Source organism: Diabrotica undecimpunctata, chromosome 9, assembly GCF_040954645.1.
Source record: "Diabrotica undecimpunctata isolate CICGRU chromosome 9, icDiaUnde3, whole genome shotgun sequence".
NCBI classification, from domain to species: domain Eukaryota; kingdom Metazoa; phylum Arthropoda; class Insecta; order Coleoptera; family Chrysomelidae; genus Diabrotica; species Diabrotica undecimpunctata.
Window position 1 is genome coordinate 124,430,602 of NC_092811.1, and position 17,699 is coordinate 124,448,300.

General features: G+C 34.1%; 1 protein-coding gene and 1 pseudogene across 1 annotated transcript; one reads left to right on the top strand and one right to left on the bottom strand.

Annotated features, from left to right (window-relative positions):
- The first annotated feature begins 2,277 nt into the window (after positions 1-2,277).
- eIF3i (eukaryotic translation initiation factor 3 subunit i) lies at positions 2,278-4,414 on the top strand. Its single transcript, XM_072545188.1, has 4 exons — positions 2,278-2,431; positions 2,565-3,092; positions 3,617-3,891; positions 4,179-4,414. Exons 1-4 carry the CDS (start codon positions 2,429-2,431, stop codon positions 4,351-4,353), a joined length of 981 nt encoding a protein of 326 aa, XP_072401289.1. The 5' UTR covers positions 2,278-2,428; the 3' UTR covers positions 4,354-4,414.
- A 5,803-nt stretch (positions 4,415-10,217) lies between these two features.
- Positions 10,218-17,195, bottom strand: LOC140451309 (uncharacterized; annotated as a pseudogene).
- Positions 17,196-17,699: the final 504 nt, after the last annotated feature.

Here is a 17,699-nt window from a genome sequence, read left to right on the forward strand (position 1 = left end):
AGAATCCTTTCCTTAAACAAGAAAAGAGAGGGGGACAATAATGAAAGTTGAATACGGGAATGAAGTTAGTAACGATGTACTGACGTCTGTTTCGGATATCTCATGGGAAGTCAGAATTTCATTGGCGTTCTCAAGGGTAGAAAATATTAAAGAATGTTTGGTAATATTTACATGTACTGTAACTTACAGTAGACACTAATTTAACAAAGAACAAATTTTATGTAGCAGAGAATCTAGCTTAATATAAAAATGTAATTGTTCACAACGAACTTAAATTGTTTAAGTCAAGCAGTTAAATCGTGAAAAATATTAGTAGTTGACGTAAAAGTATGTAGTTTATATTTAGTTTTCACATTATTTTTTTCCAAATATCATTATATATAACATCAAAAATATAACTACATTTTTCATAGTAATTAGACTTTGATAGATTCTTCTTTTATCTATCTTTTTTACACTTTGACAGTGTCACAGTATATACCACAAATAGTAGTGTAACTGATACAGGACAAGTGGAGAGAGTGATTTGTATAGGCCCAACCGTTCATAATGGCGACGGCGCTACTAGTCATGTTAAGTGGTGGCATGACATAACAAGAAGAGGATTATGACTTTGATGTAAGTGCTGTTGCTATGGTTTCACTAGTTTTGTATAATTACCCAAATAATGATTTATACTATACAATGTTTTCCAAGAAACAAAAATTGTAGCAAATTCTACTAAACTGACCACTTAGATTTATAATAATTTGTTTTTAAAGAATTTTGAGTATCCACAAAAAAAAAAGAAAAAAAAATTGTGTTAGGGTACAGAATAAATGTAACAATCGAATGCCCACTCTCAGATGCCGCCTTTGAAGTTTGTCAGCACGCGATCGCCATATTTTAAACGGAAACGTAGACTCGAATTGAGAAATTTGTGACAAGCTATAACAGAATTGTAATTTAAATTTTTAGAGATTAATAATTTAGTACATTTAAAATAATTTATTCTATTCTTCAACTAAAAGTACGAATAAAATAGTGCATATTATGCCTATATTTAAATAAATTAAACCGGGTTAATTTTTCTATGCACACAAGATAAATGTCACTGAACAGCACTGGTTCCTTTTAACACATGGCCGATTCCGTTTGCGCGAATGAGATGCGCGTACTCATTTTTTCAAGCAGAGTGGGCATTCTGATTGTTTATTATTCTTTTGATTATTCTCTGGTTAGGGCAACAATGTAATTATGTAATCCACGTCTTTGTTGCAAGAAGGCCAATGGCAATGGCGTTATAAAAACATTGGTTTAATGCAATAAACTTTAAAAATAGGAGATAAAAGCAGTTATATACATCATTTTTTATATATCTAATAAACTGCTAAAATAAAAGAAGGTACAATACCAAAATGGTGTAGTATTCCAAATAGAAAAAATCAAAATATATTTTGTGAATGGGTCAAAGTTCGAGCTGGACAAACTGTTATTATTCCTCCATTCTGAGGATTAGGAGAATATTTTTACAAGCACCAGGTAAGAACAGCACCTAATTATACCAAATTTTGTTAGTAAATACAAACTCGATACTGTTTTACACATTTTGCGTCTGTAGTTAAATTACCTTTAAATCTCAACCTTATAAGAATTATAATAACTTATTATATAACTTATAATAACTTATTATAACATGAATCTTTTATTTATATTTTTGAATTTTGCCGCCTAAAATTCACAGCATGTTTTTTTAATTTGCCAGAGATATGTATATCTCTGGAATTTGCTGAAGTTTAGATGTTTATTTCGCCAAGTGCTCGGTCAGAGTGACCAATAAGCACTTTTGGCGCGCATCGCCTCGCCTTCCTTCCTTTTCCCATTTTCACATTGGTCTTTTGGTTTGGAATTTTGTAAAATATTATGTATAAATATTGGTTGATTTCCAAACCAAAGGACAGCCTACCTCGGTCTCTCCTAGAGCCCTAAACTCTAGGGAGCCGACTAGCGGGGCTTTGCTCCTCCTACGATTGAGTTTTATTTATCCTTCAAAAAGAAACAATTCAACGTCCCAACTAGAATAAGGGATAAGTGCCTAGGGTGTTTCGCACATCGAATTCACGAAGCCCCCTAAGCAGAGCGTACAGCAGAGTGGATAATTTCATAGGTCCACTCTTGCTACGACGACATTTAGAACCTACGTTTTGAATTTGCCCCCTAATAAAATTAGTTTTAGGCCCGTTCGCAATTGGCGCTAGAAACACTCTCCCAAATCTTTCTATAGGACTTACCTTGCTAGAGGGCTCTGTACTGTAGACAGTGTCAGTGTTGGTAAAGTAGAAATCTTAACCCCGGTTCTTTCCTCATCAATGTGTCAGAAGTTCACATTATTAATAAATAACATAAGATATAATAAATAATTAACCCAAGTTAAAGATTGATCTCCAATATGGTAAGTATACGTCTCAAATACTCCTCTGAATATATGCACTTTTATTAAGAAGTTATTTTTCACCATATTATTATATTGAACACTAACCTCAAATTCAAATATAGCTTATTAATTTGTGTTTCTAATTTTTTAGAAGCCGATTATGTTGCAAGGGCACGAACGTGCCATCACGCAAATTAAATATAATCGAGAAGGCGACCTCTTGTTCTCAGCATCTAAAGGTAACAAACCAGATGTATGGTATGCTCTCAATGGAGAACGTTTGGGTACATTTAATGGACATCAGGGAGTTATCTGGTGTATTGACATTGACTGGACGTCAACCAGATTCATGTCAGGTGCTGGTGACAATACATGCAAAATTTGGGACTGTGAAACTGGTAAAGAAATAGGAAACATTAATTCCGCTTCTGCAGTTAGGACATGCATGTTCAGCTACTCGGCTAATATGGCTGTATATACTACCGATCAAGCTATGAAGCAGCCTTGTGAGGTATTTGTTGTAGATACTAGGTGTGTAGATGATAGCACAGGTAACCAGCAGCCCATATTGAGAGTGCCCATAACGGGATCTAGAGTATCATCTATTTTGTGGGATAGTTTAGATGAAAGTTTTATTACAGGCCATGAAAATGGAGAACTTATTCATTGGGATCTTAAGGTAAAGGCAACAATTAGCTTTATTTAACACTTTCGCAAAACTGGTACATATGTGTCCTACTCATGAATATAGACACTCATAGAAGGCCAACACTTAAAAAAAAGTGTCCTGTGATTCAGATGATGTCAGAATATAAACAAAAAAACTGTGTAAGCAGGTCTATAGAGGTACTAATAATCAATTTTTGGTGAAATTTATATATAAACTTGGGGAAATTATTTTTATTGAAGCTCTAGGTGAGCGACTCAGTAATAATTATTTGCAGGATCAAATCGCACATCAAAAAGTAAACAGTATAACAAAAATAAAACAAAGTTGACCTAGATTTTGATCCAAGGTGCATAATATGTAGTAATAATGTTTTAAAATGGATGACATCATCTCCTTAATCAACTTTCTATGAGCATCTATGTTCAAATTTCTTACAAACAATAAAAAATTATTTAAGCTTATAAAAAGTTGGTCCCAGTCCCAATATCTCAATAGGATTAATAATTCTCATTAATTTTGTCTGATATTTTTAGACTGGTAAACAACTAAACAAAGTCAGGGAACATGATCTTCTCATCAATGACATGCAATGGAATAAGGACCAAACCATGTTCATCACAGCTTCTAAAGATCATACAGCTAAACTTTTTGATAAAAATGATTTGCTACTTCTTAAAACATACAAAACTGAGAGACCTGTAAATTCGGCAGCCATTAGTCCCATCTTTGACCATGTAGTGCTTGGTGGTGGTCAGGATGCTATGGATGTAACCACCACCTCAGCTAAGGCTGGAAAGTTCGATTCAAGGTTGGTATTTCATATCTCTTTAGTTAAATTATACAATAAAAGCTGCAATTATTTAATTACGAGCATTAAATTGGACCTTTCAGCTTCATGTACTTGAGATACAGACAATGTTATTGCAGGATCTTCTATCCCTTTCCCTTTTTCTGTTTGATATTGTTTCATTATGCTACTTATTTTACTATTTGCAGACATCTATAAATATGGATGCTCTTTTCCATTCATTTTTGACAAATTATTTGTTTAAACATGAAACAACATTATAATTAATAACTTCAACATTGCTTTAGGTTCTTCCATATGATATTCGAAGAAGAGTTTGGAAGAGTAAAGGGTCATTTTGGTCCCATAAACAGTGTAGCATTCCATCCCGATGGAAAGGGTTACAGTTCTGGAGGAGAAGACGGTTTTGTTAGAGTTCATACTTTTGATACATCATATTTTGAATACAACTTTGATTATTAAGACCATATTGTTATGATGAGGTTATGTAAGATAATTGGTATAATAAAACTTTTATATCCTATATATTGTTTTTCTTTAAATATATGGAGTGCACAAAATCGAATGAACATGAGAATCTGAAGGTAGACAACCATACCTACAAATATGCCTCCACTTTTCCCTACCTAGGCTCAATAATAAATGACAACAACATCGGTCAAGAAATACAAGCACGGATTCTTAGCGGTAATAAGTGCTTTTATGCATACAAAGACTTAATGAAAAGTAAGTTACTGAATCGTGAGTCTAAGCTGAGAATCTACAAAACAGTAATTAGACCAGTGGTCACATATGGATGTGAAACGTGGACCCTCTCAACCACTGATGAAAATCAACTGAGAATATTTGAGCGCAAAATACTAAGGAAGATATTTGGACCAACCCAATGCAGCGATGGTTCGTGGAGAATTAAAATGAATCACGAGCTGGATGAACTAATGCAGAGCGCAGATATTGTCAGATTTGTAAAGTCACAAAGACTAAACTGGCTTGGTCACCTAGAAAGAATGCCAGATAATCGAGCTGTAAAAGTAGTCCAGAGATGGAAGCCCCAAGGAAACAGAACAAGAGGAAGGCCCCGTAAAAGATGGATAGACGACGTAGAGAGGGATCTTAAAACCATGAACATCAGACAGTGGCGAAGGAAAGTATCCGACAGGGCAGAATGGAAGAACATTGTTAAGCAGGCCAAGACTCACAAAGGGTTGTAGCGCCATTAGAAGAAGAAGAAGAAGATTTCAAATGCAAGACTGCAGAAGAATTATTGCAGGAACTTTTATCAAGATATATTCTAATGAGTAGGATGGTGCTGACTAAGTTTGAAAACTAAAATTAGTTACTGATTTTAAAGTAACTAATATTTTAAAAATAAGAATCAGTTCTATAAAACAATTCAGTTGAATAGTTAGGAAATTAATATTAAACAAATAAATCAATAATTGAAAAAAAGGGAAAAGAGAAATAACACAATTTATAGATGATATCAGATATTACTGTTTGAGTGGAAGAGCTAGCAGGGCCAGGGTGGGAAAGGTAGATATCAAACAGTTCTTTTATTAAATTGTGCCCAAGTACTTTCGCTCTCAGCGCATCTTCAGGGACATTTCATAAAAAAAATGTAGGCTATCACAAACATTTAAATACACTTATACAAATAACAAGCACAGGACAACAGTAAGAGGAGCTATTTGGGGATACTGAGCCGTACTACTTGGGCAAGATTTAATAAAAGAACTCTGCTTGATATCTGCCTTCTTCTTCTTCTTCTTCTTCAGTGCCTTATCCGGTCCGGATGTTGGCGATCATCAAGGCTATCATGGTTTTGTTGACTGCTCTGCGAAACAGCTCCGCTGAGGTCATCCCAAACCATTGTCGGAGATTTTTCAACCACGAGATACGACGGCGTCCCGGTCCTCTTCTGCCAAATACTTTACCCTGCATAACAAGTTGAAGAATTCGATATTTTTCTTCGTTCCGCATCACGTGGCCGAGGTACTCAAGCTTACGTTGTTTAATTAAATTAAGCACTTCTTTTTCTTTTGTCATGCGCTGTAGGACCTCAACGATGGTGACATGGTCCACATAAGATATTTTTAGTATCCTTCTGTATATCCACATCTCGAAGGCTTCGATTCGTTTTTCAGTGGCTTGCGTCAGTGTCCAGGCTTCAACTCCATATAGTAACACTGGAAGAACGTAGCACCTCACTATCCGCATCGTGGTTCCCAAACTGAGATCACTGCAGCACAGCAAGGATCTCAACTTAATAAATGTAGACCGTGCCATTTCAATTCTGGATCTAATCTCTTGAGCGTAGTCCCATTGTACGTTGAGGGTAGTTCCGAGGTAAGTGAATCTGTCGACTCTCTGGATCTCTTCGCTACCTGCCATTAGTGCCCCGGGATCTAAATTTGTACGGCTGACAACCATGAAATCTGATATGATATCTGCCTTATATTAGTGAAAATATATGACATGCCAATAGTGATATTGGGAGCATACAGCCCTACTAATAACAGTTCCGTAGTAGAAAAGTTCCGTATCAAAAAAGTGACCTACACAAGAAATCATAGCGGGAGACCTACATATACAGATAGCACAATAGGCCGTTTTTAAGATGTGACAAATGATAATGGAGAAAGACTACTTGAGATGTGTGAACTTGACGACCTGAAAATTACAAACGGTTTCTTCAGATATAAGGACATACAGAAATAAACATATCGTCGACGTTATGGCACAACTCATTAAGTCCATTTTATACAATTCTTAGGTAAATACACCAACGCCTTTAAAAAGGCAGATTCTATTATCTGGCAAAAGTCATATTATAGTATATGCGTGATGTATAACTGGTTGCATATCAGTGCATAAGTCTGTAAGTCACAAAGAACACTTTGCCCTGCCAGGCAAAAATCACTAAATGTACTTAGTGATTTTTACTGAAATTAGCAATATTACGCTTTATTAGTGGCGCCCATTGGACAAATGATGTATTGGTTTGGCAGTTTGAGATTACATTTCGATTTCGTTGTGTCTTGCAAATTCATCATAATCATCAGCATCCAGTCTTCATTTATCACGCCCACGTCTGGACATAGGCCTCCCTTAAACTTCTCAATTCTTTGCGGTTTTGTGATCTTTGTTGGTAATTTTTGGTGAAACGCATGATGTTGTCTGCCCAAACGTGTAGGTGGCCTTCCTCTACTACGTTTGTCTGCTCTTGGCCTCCAATTTGTGATTTGTGAAGAGTCCTTTATGCAGGATTTACGAAAAATTGTTGGCAATTTAGATAATAAATTCTTACTACATGAAGCGTTAAATTGCAGAATGGTAAAGGAAGTTTTTGAAACCATTGGGCACGTTTGTTAAATTTAAATAATACATCTCTTACTACGGGTAGAATTCCTGATGTATTAAAAATAAGCACCATCACCCCTATTTAAAAAACACCCAACACTATCAAAGCTGAAGAATTCCGACCAATCAATACTTTACCTCATATAGAGAAAATATTAGAAATTGCTGTTTATGAACAATTATTAGAACATGTAACAAAAAATAAAATTTTAATCAATAATCAATCAGGTTTTCGAAAACAATTCTCTTGTGAATCAGCGTTACAAGTTACATTATGTCACATAAAGAGTAATTTAGATAAAAAATAAGTACGTAGTCGGTGTATTTCTTGATTTAAAAAGAGCTTTTGAAACCATTGAAAGGACACTAATGATTTCTAAACTTAAACAGTATGGTATAGGAGGTATAGTAATTGCGTGGTTAGAAAATTATTTACAAGATCGCAAACAAAAAGTTCGATTTAAAGACCAATTGTCATCTGAAATGGATAGTAATACAGGGATTCCTCAAGGTAGTGTATTAGGCCCCCTTTTATTTATTCTGTACATTAACGATATCGATATTTTTGTAATTTGTGAATTTATTAATCTTTTTGCCGATGATACTCTAATCTGTTGTAGTGATGAAGATTTTAATGTAGCTATTCAAAAAATAAACACTATTTTAGATATGGTTAATAAATATTTAAAAATGAATAAACTGAAGTTGAATGTAAAAAAAAGGCAATGGTTTTCACTACCAAACATAAATATAGGTTGCTTGATTCTGAAATCATAAATTTAAATATTATTAATGAAAAAATTGAAATTGTCACAACAGTTAAATATTTGGGATTTCAGCTTGACAACATTCTGAATTTTGAGAGTCACTTCGAGTACTTTCATAAAAAAATATCAAAAAAACTTTACTTTCTGAGTAGAATATCTCAAAATTTATCAATGGAGTCAAAAATAACAGTATATAACACAATTATTCAACCTCATTTTGACTATTGCTCATCAATCTTATATTTATTTATCCTTAATAAACTTAACATGCTACAAAAATTACAGAACCGTGGAATGAGAATAATTCTTAAAACAAATCGCCGTACCCCAATTGGGACGATGTTAAATACTCTAAATTGGTTCTCTGTTGAAAATAGACTGTTTTATTTCACCATGATTTTGGTCTTCAAAATAGTAAATGGCTTATCACCTGAATATTTTCAAGAATTCATTTCTTTCAACGAAAGTATTCATTCTTATAATACCCGAGGTTTATATGACATATATGTACCTAGAACTATGTATAAACGTACGATGAATTCGCTCTTTTTTAAAAGCTTACTTAAATTTAATTTACTTTCTTTATATTGTATGTATATTAGGTCTATTTAAATAAAGATCTATCTATCTATCTATTTTACTTATCAATAATGAGTCATGCATTCTCGCTACATGGCCTGTCCAGTTCCATTTTAGTTCCACTATGCGTTCCACAACATTATACGCAATATATATATATATATATATATATATATATATATATATATATATATATATATATATATATATATATATATATATATATATATATATATATATATATATATATATATATATATATATATATATATATATATATATATATATATATATATATATATATATATATATATATATATATATATATATATATATATATATAATACTTGTCCTTCTTCGCAGATCTTCGTTATTTATTCGGTCCCGAAACGTCACTCCCAGCATAGAGTCATAGTTCCCGCCGCATACATAGGTCATGACCGGTAATACGCATTGGTCAAATACTTTTCTCTTGATGCTCATTGGTATATTGGCCTTAAGTATGTCTCGCAGTTTTCCAAAGGATGCCCACGCTAAAGTAATTCGTCTTTGGATTTCGCATGTTTGGTTATCCCTGCTGATTCTTATTTTATGACCCAAATACGTATATTTCTCCACCATTTCTACCACTTTATCTTGAATAGTTAAATGGTTATTGGGAACCATATTTGTCATAAACTTAGTTTTGGACAAATTCATTCTGAGGCCCACTTTCGAACATGCAAAGTCCAATTCATTTAACATATCGGTGGCTTCTCCTAAATTATCTGTGATAAGGACAATATCATCCGCGAATCGGAGATGTTTAAGCATTTCGCCGTCTATTGTTACTCCTCTGTGGTTTCAATTGACCATCTTAAAGGCATACTCTAATGCCGTTATGAATAATTTCGGTGACAATGTGTCTCCTTGCCTTATCTCACGTTTTATTTTTATTGGTCGGGTTTTATCGTGTATTTTGACAGTCCAAGTGACATTTATGTAAATAAGTTCACAAACCTATGGTCCATCCTGCTGTCATTAATTGCTTCTATCAGGCTGTCTATTTTGATCGTGTCGAACGCTTTATGAATATTTATGAAAGTGAGGATAAGAGGTTTGTTGTATTCTATAGATTTTTCAATGAGTCTGTTTACTGTATGGAGATGATAATTGGGTGTGTCAGAACAAAAAAAATGGTCCAAGTCCAGTTTTAGACATTTTGAGAAAATAAGTGTTTTTAATTCTTACATATAGTAAATTCTAGTACAGATAATTAATTCTTACATATAGTAAATTCTAGTTTTTTTTTGTTGTAATCTTGATATATTTTTTTAAATGTTATTTATTTGTTTAATTTAATGTTAAAACATAAATTTAGCAATGTTTAATAAAACACTCTTGTTTGAAAAAAAAAGTTTGATTTGACCAACTGTTGCACTGAATTAAATGTCGCAATTTTCAGTGTAACATTTAAGTAAGAAAAATTAAAGTGTAAACAACACCTGATTAGGTCATTTAATTTACACAAATTAAACAAAACGTAAAAAAATGCTTACATGATCAAAAAATAACAAAATGTTGCAAAAACATGATAAAACGCACTTCTAATCTTCATATTGGTATTCGTCTCCAGATTCTTCATTGAACTCCAGTAATTCTTCCTGGTGTAATTGATCTGGTATTAGTATCAGCTAATAGTGGTAGATTCTTATAATATGGGTGATATATTGGCGGAATAAAAGGGAGTAACGATTTCATGTCATTTTTTTTTGGCTAATGTAACAGAACGCCGTTGGTTGTATAATGGTCTACGATTCACTGTGGTCAGAGATTTTAAATTCCTGCCAGTTGTTTTCTTGGTTAGCGAAACTTCTCTATATTCCCTGAGATTACTAACTGATTCACTTACAAAGATTGAAAATGGATATCCCCTTTTAAATTTAATTTTCTGAATTTTAAGCCAATTAATGGAATTTTTTTCTATTTGTAATGTTTGCTTTAAGGTTTTCTGTAGAAATGAAATTCTTATGTTTTAAATGTACCACTTTATAAGGATCTCCTTTCTTTTTGGCACCTTCTATAATTTTGATTCAATCTTTTGGTCCGTATATGAGTTTATTTTTGCTGAACCTTTCTACTATCCCAAAGTCTGCGTCATACGGAAGATAAGAATGACCTGAAATCATAAAACGTAGATCTATTTCTTGTACAGCCATTTCATCATCATAGCAAAGCCGTAGAAGCACTAACGAAACATTTATGTTACGGTTCTGCCCTCCACAACTATCACTGTATATAACAATTTTTTGATGAGTCGATGCATATTTTTTTAGATGTATTTCGAGAACTGAAGCTATGTCTTGGGACCCTCTTCCACCCTCTGTTTCATCCCAAACATATATTATAGGTGGGCCAGCATTTATAGGATGAACACCGCAGTTGTAAGCGTACACATTGCGTTTATAGTAAGCTATTGAAGTGGTCAACTTAGGAAAAGGCAGAGCTTTTTGAAGATCGAATGTCAACGAGTACCGCAGCGTTGAAGTTTTATTGATTTCCTTCTGTAGATAACTTCTCATTGTTTCAGCTTTGGTAAGGTGCCATTACATTGCAGTTTCAATTTCAGCTTTCTTGGTTTCATCACTCTCCACCTTCAGTTTCATTGACCAAGAGTCACACTTTCTGCAAGTGTCTTTGATCGGAGGTTTAAAGTGTAAATTGAATTTGGTATTAAAACCGTGGTAGTAATACTTTTTTTTTATTAACAAAATCGCATCAGCCAAATTGGCTATTAGCGAACAATGATAGTGAACAATAATTTGTATTACATTTATAATGTTAGTTTAGATAGCATTTAAAACGTTAATTGAGCTTAAGAAACTTTTTATGTTTGAAATATTGTACTGTAGACCTAAAATATCACTAAGTTTGTTTGGTATATTGTACAACATGCGCTTTGGCGTTAGTGCTGGACATTTCTCTAATATATGTTTGGTTGTTAATTTTTCATCACAGTTGTCACATCTTGGTTCTTGTTTGTTGGAGAACACGTAGCTATTAGTTAATCGCGTATGACCCAATCGGAGTCGCGTTAATATTACCTGGTCTCTCCGACTTGTTGGTAATGTGGGCCAGGGTTTTATCGATTTTTTAACATCGCGTAGCTTCGCCGATGACACTTTCCACTTTTCTTCCCACATATATCGCACTTTATATTTAACTGCCGCTTTCACGTCCGCACTCGTGAATGTTTTAGTACACTCCGCACTATCACTACTTGCAGCTTCTTTTGCAGCATTGTCTGCCTGTTCATTTCCTGGGATTCCAATATGGGATGGTATCCAGAATAATATAATGTTTTTTCCATTCAGTTGGGCGGTGTGGATTTCTTCTTTTATCTTGATGACTAAAGGATTTCTTGGATAGACATATTGGATTGACTGTACGGAACTTAGAGAGTCTGTGAGTATAATATAATTGGTATTATTGGATGTGTTGACAGCAAGGGTGGCCTGGTATAGAGCATATAGTTCAGCAGAGTAAATGGAGTACTCTGAAGGGAGTTTATATTTATTTGTCGATGTTGGTGTTATGACTGCAGCACCAGTACCTTCATTTGATTTAGATGCGTCTGTGTATATATGTGTATAATCCTTGTAGTTGTGAAGCATATCTTTGAACGCAGATTTGATTAACTGTGGGTTTGTTGAATGTTTGTCGAAAGAAATGAGGCGGGTTAGGCACTGAGCATTCTGGGAACGTGTAGTTTAATTGGTTTAAATAGCTTCTAATCCTTGCGTAGAAAGGTTTGGCAGTTCTTGGCTTATTTATGAAGAGATTTGGGAATTTTTCTGTAAAACAATTGTGAATAGTAGGGTTTTTTGGGTTAGACCTGATTTTTGCGGCGTATGCTACACTTAGATAAAGTCTTCTGTCTTCTAAGGACGGTTCACCAACTTCACAATAAATACTTTCGATTGGTGTTGTGCGAAAAGCTCCAGTTATTATACGTAAAGATAGGTTGTGAAGACTGTCAAGTTTTTTTAGCAGTGTCTTAGTGGCTGTAGAATACATAGTAGATCCATAATCTAATTTTGATCTGATTAATGTTCTGTATAACATTAAAAGTGTTTGTCGATCCGCACCCCATTCTTTATTGGCCAGAGTTTTTAGAAGATTTAATCGCTTGTGACAAGATAAGATCAAATTTGTTATATGAAGTTTCCAGCTTAGAGTTTCTTCAAATGTCATGCCCAAGAATTTTATTGACGTTACACGTTTTAGGTTCTCATCACATAGTCTTAGGTTGGGGGTGTTCATGATATTTTTCTTAGAAAACAGGATGAAACGAGTTTTTTCAGTGGAAAAACAGAAACCTGTTTCTTGTGACCAGAGTTCTAAGTGTTGTATAAAGTTCTGTGTGTGACAAAATATATTTTGTATATTTTTACCTTTACAAAAAACTACAAGATCATCCGCGTAGACGCGTGCTTTTATAGGCGATTTTAGATTTTTGAGAATATCATTGATTGCCACTATAAAGAGCGTAGGACTTATAACCGAGCCTTGAGGAATGCCATTTTCTGGATACATTATATCTGATGTTGTGTTGTTTGTCCTAACTCTGAAAGCTCTATTTTAAAGAAAGTTTTTAATAAAGAAAAAACAGTGACCTTGGATGTTCCAACTATGTCATTTTTTTATTATAAAATCGTGCCAGGCTGTATCGAAAGCTCTTGATATGTCAAAGAAAACCGCTAGACATTTATTTCTTAGTGCGAATGCTTCAGAAATGTCACTTTCTAAATCTATGATATTATCTATGGTTGACCTTTGCTCTCTAAAACCACTTTGTTCTGGAATAATTAAATCTTGTCTCTCCAGGTGCCATCTTAGTCTATTATTAATAATTTTTTCTAGTAACTTACACATGGCGCATGTTAAAGATATCGGTCGGTATGACTCGGAACTTGTTTTAATACTATTAGGTTTTTGTATAGGTATAACAGTGGATTCATGCCATTTTTCTGGAAATTTGTGCTGTAGCCAAATAATATTAAACAGATTTAGAAGTTGTTTGTGAGCGCTATCTGGAAGGTGTTTGATAAAAATACTAGGAATATCGTCGGGACCAGCGCTAGTTTCTTTGAGATTTGATAATGCTTCTGTATACTCTAATTGAGAAATGGGTAAGTTTAACGGTTCACCTGTGTTAGGTATAATGCTCATTTCCTTATTTTCCTTCTTGCTGTTTTTAATTAATAAAAGATTTTTTTATAATTAGTATTACTGGATCGGTTTTTGTATGTGTTAGCAAGGATTTTGACAATCTCAGTATTACTAGTAACTGCCTTTCCATTTATTTCGAGGCTTTTAATATTCTGATTGCTATTTAATCCGGATATTCTTCGGACTTTGTTCCATACTTCAATCATGGGAGTGTTTGCATTTAACGTTGATACATATTGAGTCCATGACTGGCGTTTAGCATTTCTAATTGTCTTTTTGGCTATAGCACGTTGTTTTCTGTATTCAATTTTATTCTCAACAGTTTTGTAGCGCTTGTATTGGTTAAAAGCTCTTTTGCTAGATTCAACCGCTGTTTTGCATTCGTGATTCCACCATGGGACAGGGTTGCGTTGTTTTATGCATGTGGTCTTTCCTATTGCTTTTTCTGCTGCTTTTGTGATAATGGTAACAAGGTTCTCTAGTGTCTCTTCTATATTTGGGGTACTTTTAAATGTGGTCATACTGCTTTCGATTAAATTGGAAAAAAGATTCCAGTTAGGATTTTTTAAATTCCATTTTGGAGTAAATGTCTGTCCACCTTGGTTTTTGTTATTATGAATAAAAAGTGGATAGTGATCACTATTGTATAAAAAGTCGAGCCTATCCCAGGTGAGCTGTGGGGCAGACCTGGTTCGCATATCGTAAGGTCTATACATGAAGATTCACCGTTCTGTATATTGAATCTAGTGGGCCTGCCGTCGTTTAAGACTGAAAGGTTGGACTGTTCAAATATCTCTTCTAGCAGTCTTCCCCTAGTATTTATAGTAGAAGAGCCCCATAAAAAGTTGTGGGCAATAAAATCGCCCAAAATAAGTCTGGGTTGGGGAATTTGTTGTAACAGTTCAGTTAATGCTTCTGAGTCGACTTGCGTTGATGAAGGTAGGTATAAGTTACAAACGTGGATATTTGGACTTGAGTTAAGTTTAATGCAAATTGCTTCTAGATTAGTTTGGAGAGAAATTTCAGTGGTTTCAATTGACTTTTTTACAAAGATAGCTACTCCGCCGCTGGCTTTTTCTTGGCTAGTTCGATTTTTGCAGTAACTTTTAAATTGTTTTAAAGCTTGTATTTTTTCATTTTTGAAGTTAGTTTCCTGAAGACAAATTATATCTGGATTGTATCTACCCAGAATTATTTGGAGCATCGGAAGATTATTGTAAAAACCGTTAATGTTCCATTGCAAAATTGAAGAGAAGCCCGTGTATAATAAATAAAAACTGAAACTTGGGATTGTTACAGAAGTTTATGACTCGATCCCTGAGATAACTCACTTTCAGTCTCTGATGTCTCACTATCCGAGTAGGTCATCTGTAAATGTATCAGTAGTTTCTTTCTTATTTTTGTACATCTAGATTTAATGGATCTTTGTTTGAAGTAAGGGTATATTGCTGTTAGCATTTTCACTAAAGCTTCTAAATCGTTAGTGTAGTTTTTTATGACGCTGACTGGATCCTGTGCACCATAAACATTTTCAAATAGATCGGAAATTTGATTAAAATCAAGAATAAATGGAGGGTTTTACTCTGAGATGAATGTCTTGGCCGGTTCCATGAGTATGTGAGTTGGTGTCTTTTCCTTGCTTTTTTTTGGTTTTTTGGATGGAGCATCATTTGGTTTAACAAACGGGTCTAGACTTGGGTTTTCTGAATCAGCATCTTGCGCTGGAGGAGGTGTGATTATTTCTTCCAAACTGCGTTTTGAGCTATTTTGTGTAGACTGGGTTGTATCTATATTGATGATTGGTTGTACGGTTGGAGTTTTTGAGGGGTTAGTTGGAAGTATTTGGGTAGGTGTGGATTGCGAAGATGTTTGGGAGTGAGGAGTGTTATAATTTTCAGAAACTGATTCTTGAGTTGTTTTGCAATTTTCTGCAGTATGGCCTTGCCTTTTACATGAAAAACATACCAAGGAATCTTGTGACAAAAAAATCCTATAGTTGGTGTTATCATAATTTATTAATATGGATTCAGGTATTGAGGAAGGTGGTGGTGTGATAAAAATTTGTCGTCTAAAACTATAAACGTGGCTGAATTCCGGCAAACCGGCACTTATCTTGAGAAATGACATGGGAGACATGGTTTTAAGGCCCAATTTTTCAATTTCTTGAGTTAGTAAAACATGCGGAATGGTGGGACAAACGTTTGACAGAATTAGTCTTTCTGCTGGAGTGACGAGTTTGCGTGCTTGGACTCGTTGATTATTAATTTCGATAAACCCTCCATAATTATTTATAAAATGTTCAACAATGTTTTTGTTTGCAAGGTACATACACACTCTGTTGTTAGAAAGCCGTGAGGAAAATAGAATATTTTTGGGCTCGATCAACATTCCTAGCGGAATCAAGTAATCTTGAAGTTTTAGGTTTTCAATAGCTGGGAATATAATAGCTTGATCTTTGGTAGGGAATTGTTGTTCAATCACAGCAGATGAATAAGTTTGAGTATGGTTTTCCTTTTGGGAGCTTCTGTAGTCAGAAGTCCCGTCAGTTGGATTTAACGTCTTTTCTTTAAATTTAAAATTTAATTTAATTTAGACCTGAAATACGGACCTGTTTTACAACATGCAATTTTATCATGTCGTTATAGATAACGAATAGACTTGTTTGGAGTTTTTATATCGACGAAGTCGACTTATGATAAATACAATCAATTCCTGTGAAATGACTCTGTTTTATATAATTTTAAAGAGTACTTACAGGATGGAAGAGAACACACTCTTATGCACTTATATTGATAAAATAAAAAAATTTTAATCAATAACTACTATATAAATAACAGTTTTTGTTTGGAGCTGACAAATTCGCACTAATTAGTATACCTGTCAGGACCGAACTCCAGTAATACTTTTGTTTAACAGGTGACTTGTTTTCTAATGCACACTTTTCTACGTATAAGTCGTACATCTTCTTGATTGTCAGTTCACTGTTTAAATATTTACGGTTGGGGTTGTGTGTACGAGAATAATGACTCGAGAATGCTGGAAAAGATGTGATGTGGGCTCGTACATCAGCATCGTTTATTTTATTTTTAGCTGGGGCTCTTCTCCTTGCCTCAATAACGCTGTGGAATTCTTCCTTACCAAGACATCTTTCAAATCTTCCCCAGCTGATACAGTAGGTCTTAAGAAATAGTCAACTTTTTCTATACATTTTCGCCGACAGCGACAGTCAAACTCAGATAGAAAAATTTTACCTTTAACTACTTTTTCCCTGCTGGTTTTGTGTCATGCCATTGTTTCGCAAAGCCTTACGCTGCCATTTTTCTGGATTTCTAACCTCTTTCGGGTAGCCTGCTTGTTTTCAGGTTCGGTTTGTTCATTTAAATCCATATCACATTAACTAATAAAATTTCACAACTGAACACGATTATAACAGATTTTAAACTGAAACATTTACAACGGCTTACATCGAACACAATATTATTACGTTTGAACTAACGCATTCATAGATGCAGGTGGACTTGACTCACTGTTGCGCTAAATCATAACAAATTCTTTTCACAACAGTAATCTTATGCTGTCTACGGTATAACCAATGGAGACAGGACTTGGCTGTTTGTTCCATTGAAAACAATGGCTTTTAGAGATAATAAACAAAAGGCAAAAACAAAAAAAAATGCTTGGACTTGGACCATTGTTGTTCTGACACACCCAATTGATACCATAATTTGAACGGAATTCTGCCTGCTCTCTCGGTTGGTAGAAATCTAATTTTTTCTCCAATCTTGATGTCACTAACCTAGTGAAGAGCTTGCAAGTTATAATATCGGAATAATATAATATTCTTTAATATAATACTCTTTAATAATATTTTTTAATATAAATATCCATATT

What these genes read in the sequence shown, in the direction of transcription:
- eIF3i (XM_072545188.1), top strand. An exon ending in TTATTCATTGGGATCTTAAG is followed by an intron (nt 3,093 to 3,616) that starts GTAAAGGCAACA and finishes TGATATTTTTAG; the next exon opens with ACTGGTAAACAACTAAACAA. An exon ending in GCTGGAAAGTTCGATTCAAG is followed by an intron (nt 3,892 to 4,178) that starts GTTGGTATTTCA and finishes ACATTGCTTTAG; the next exon opens with GTTCTTCCATATGATATTCG.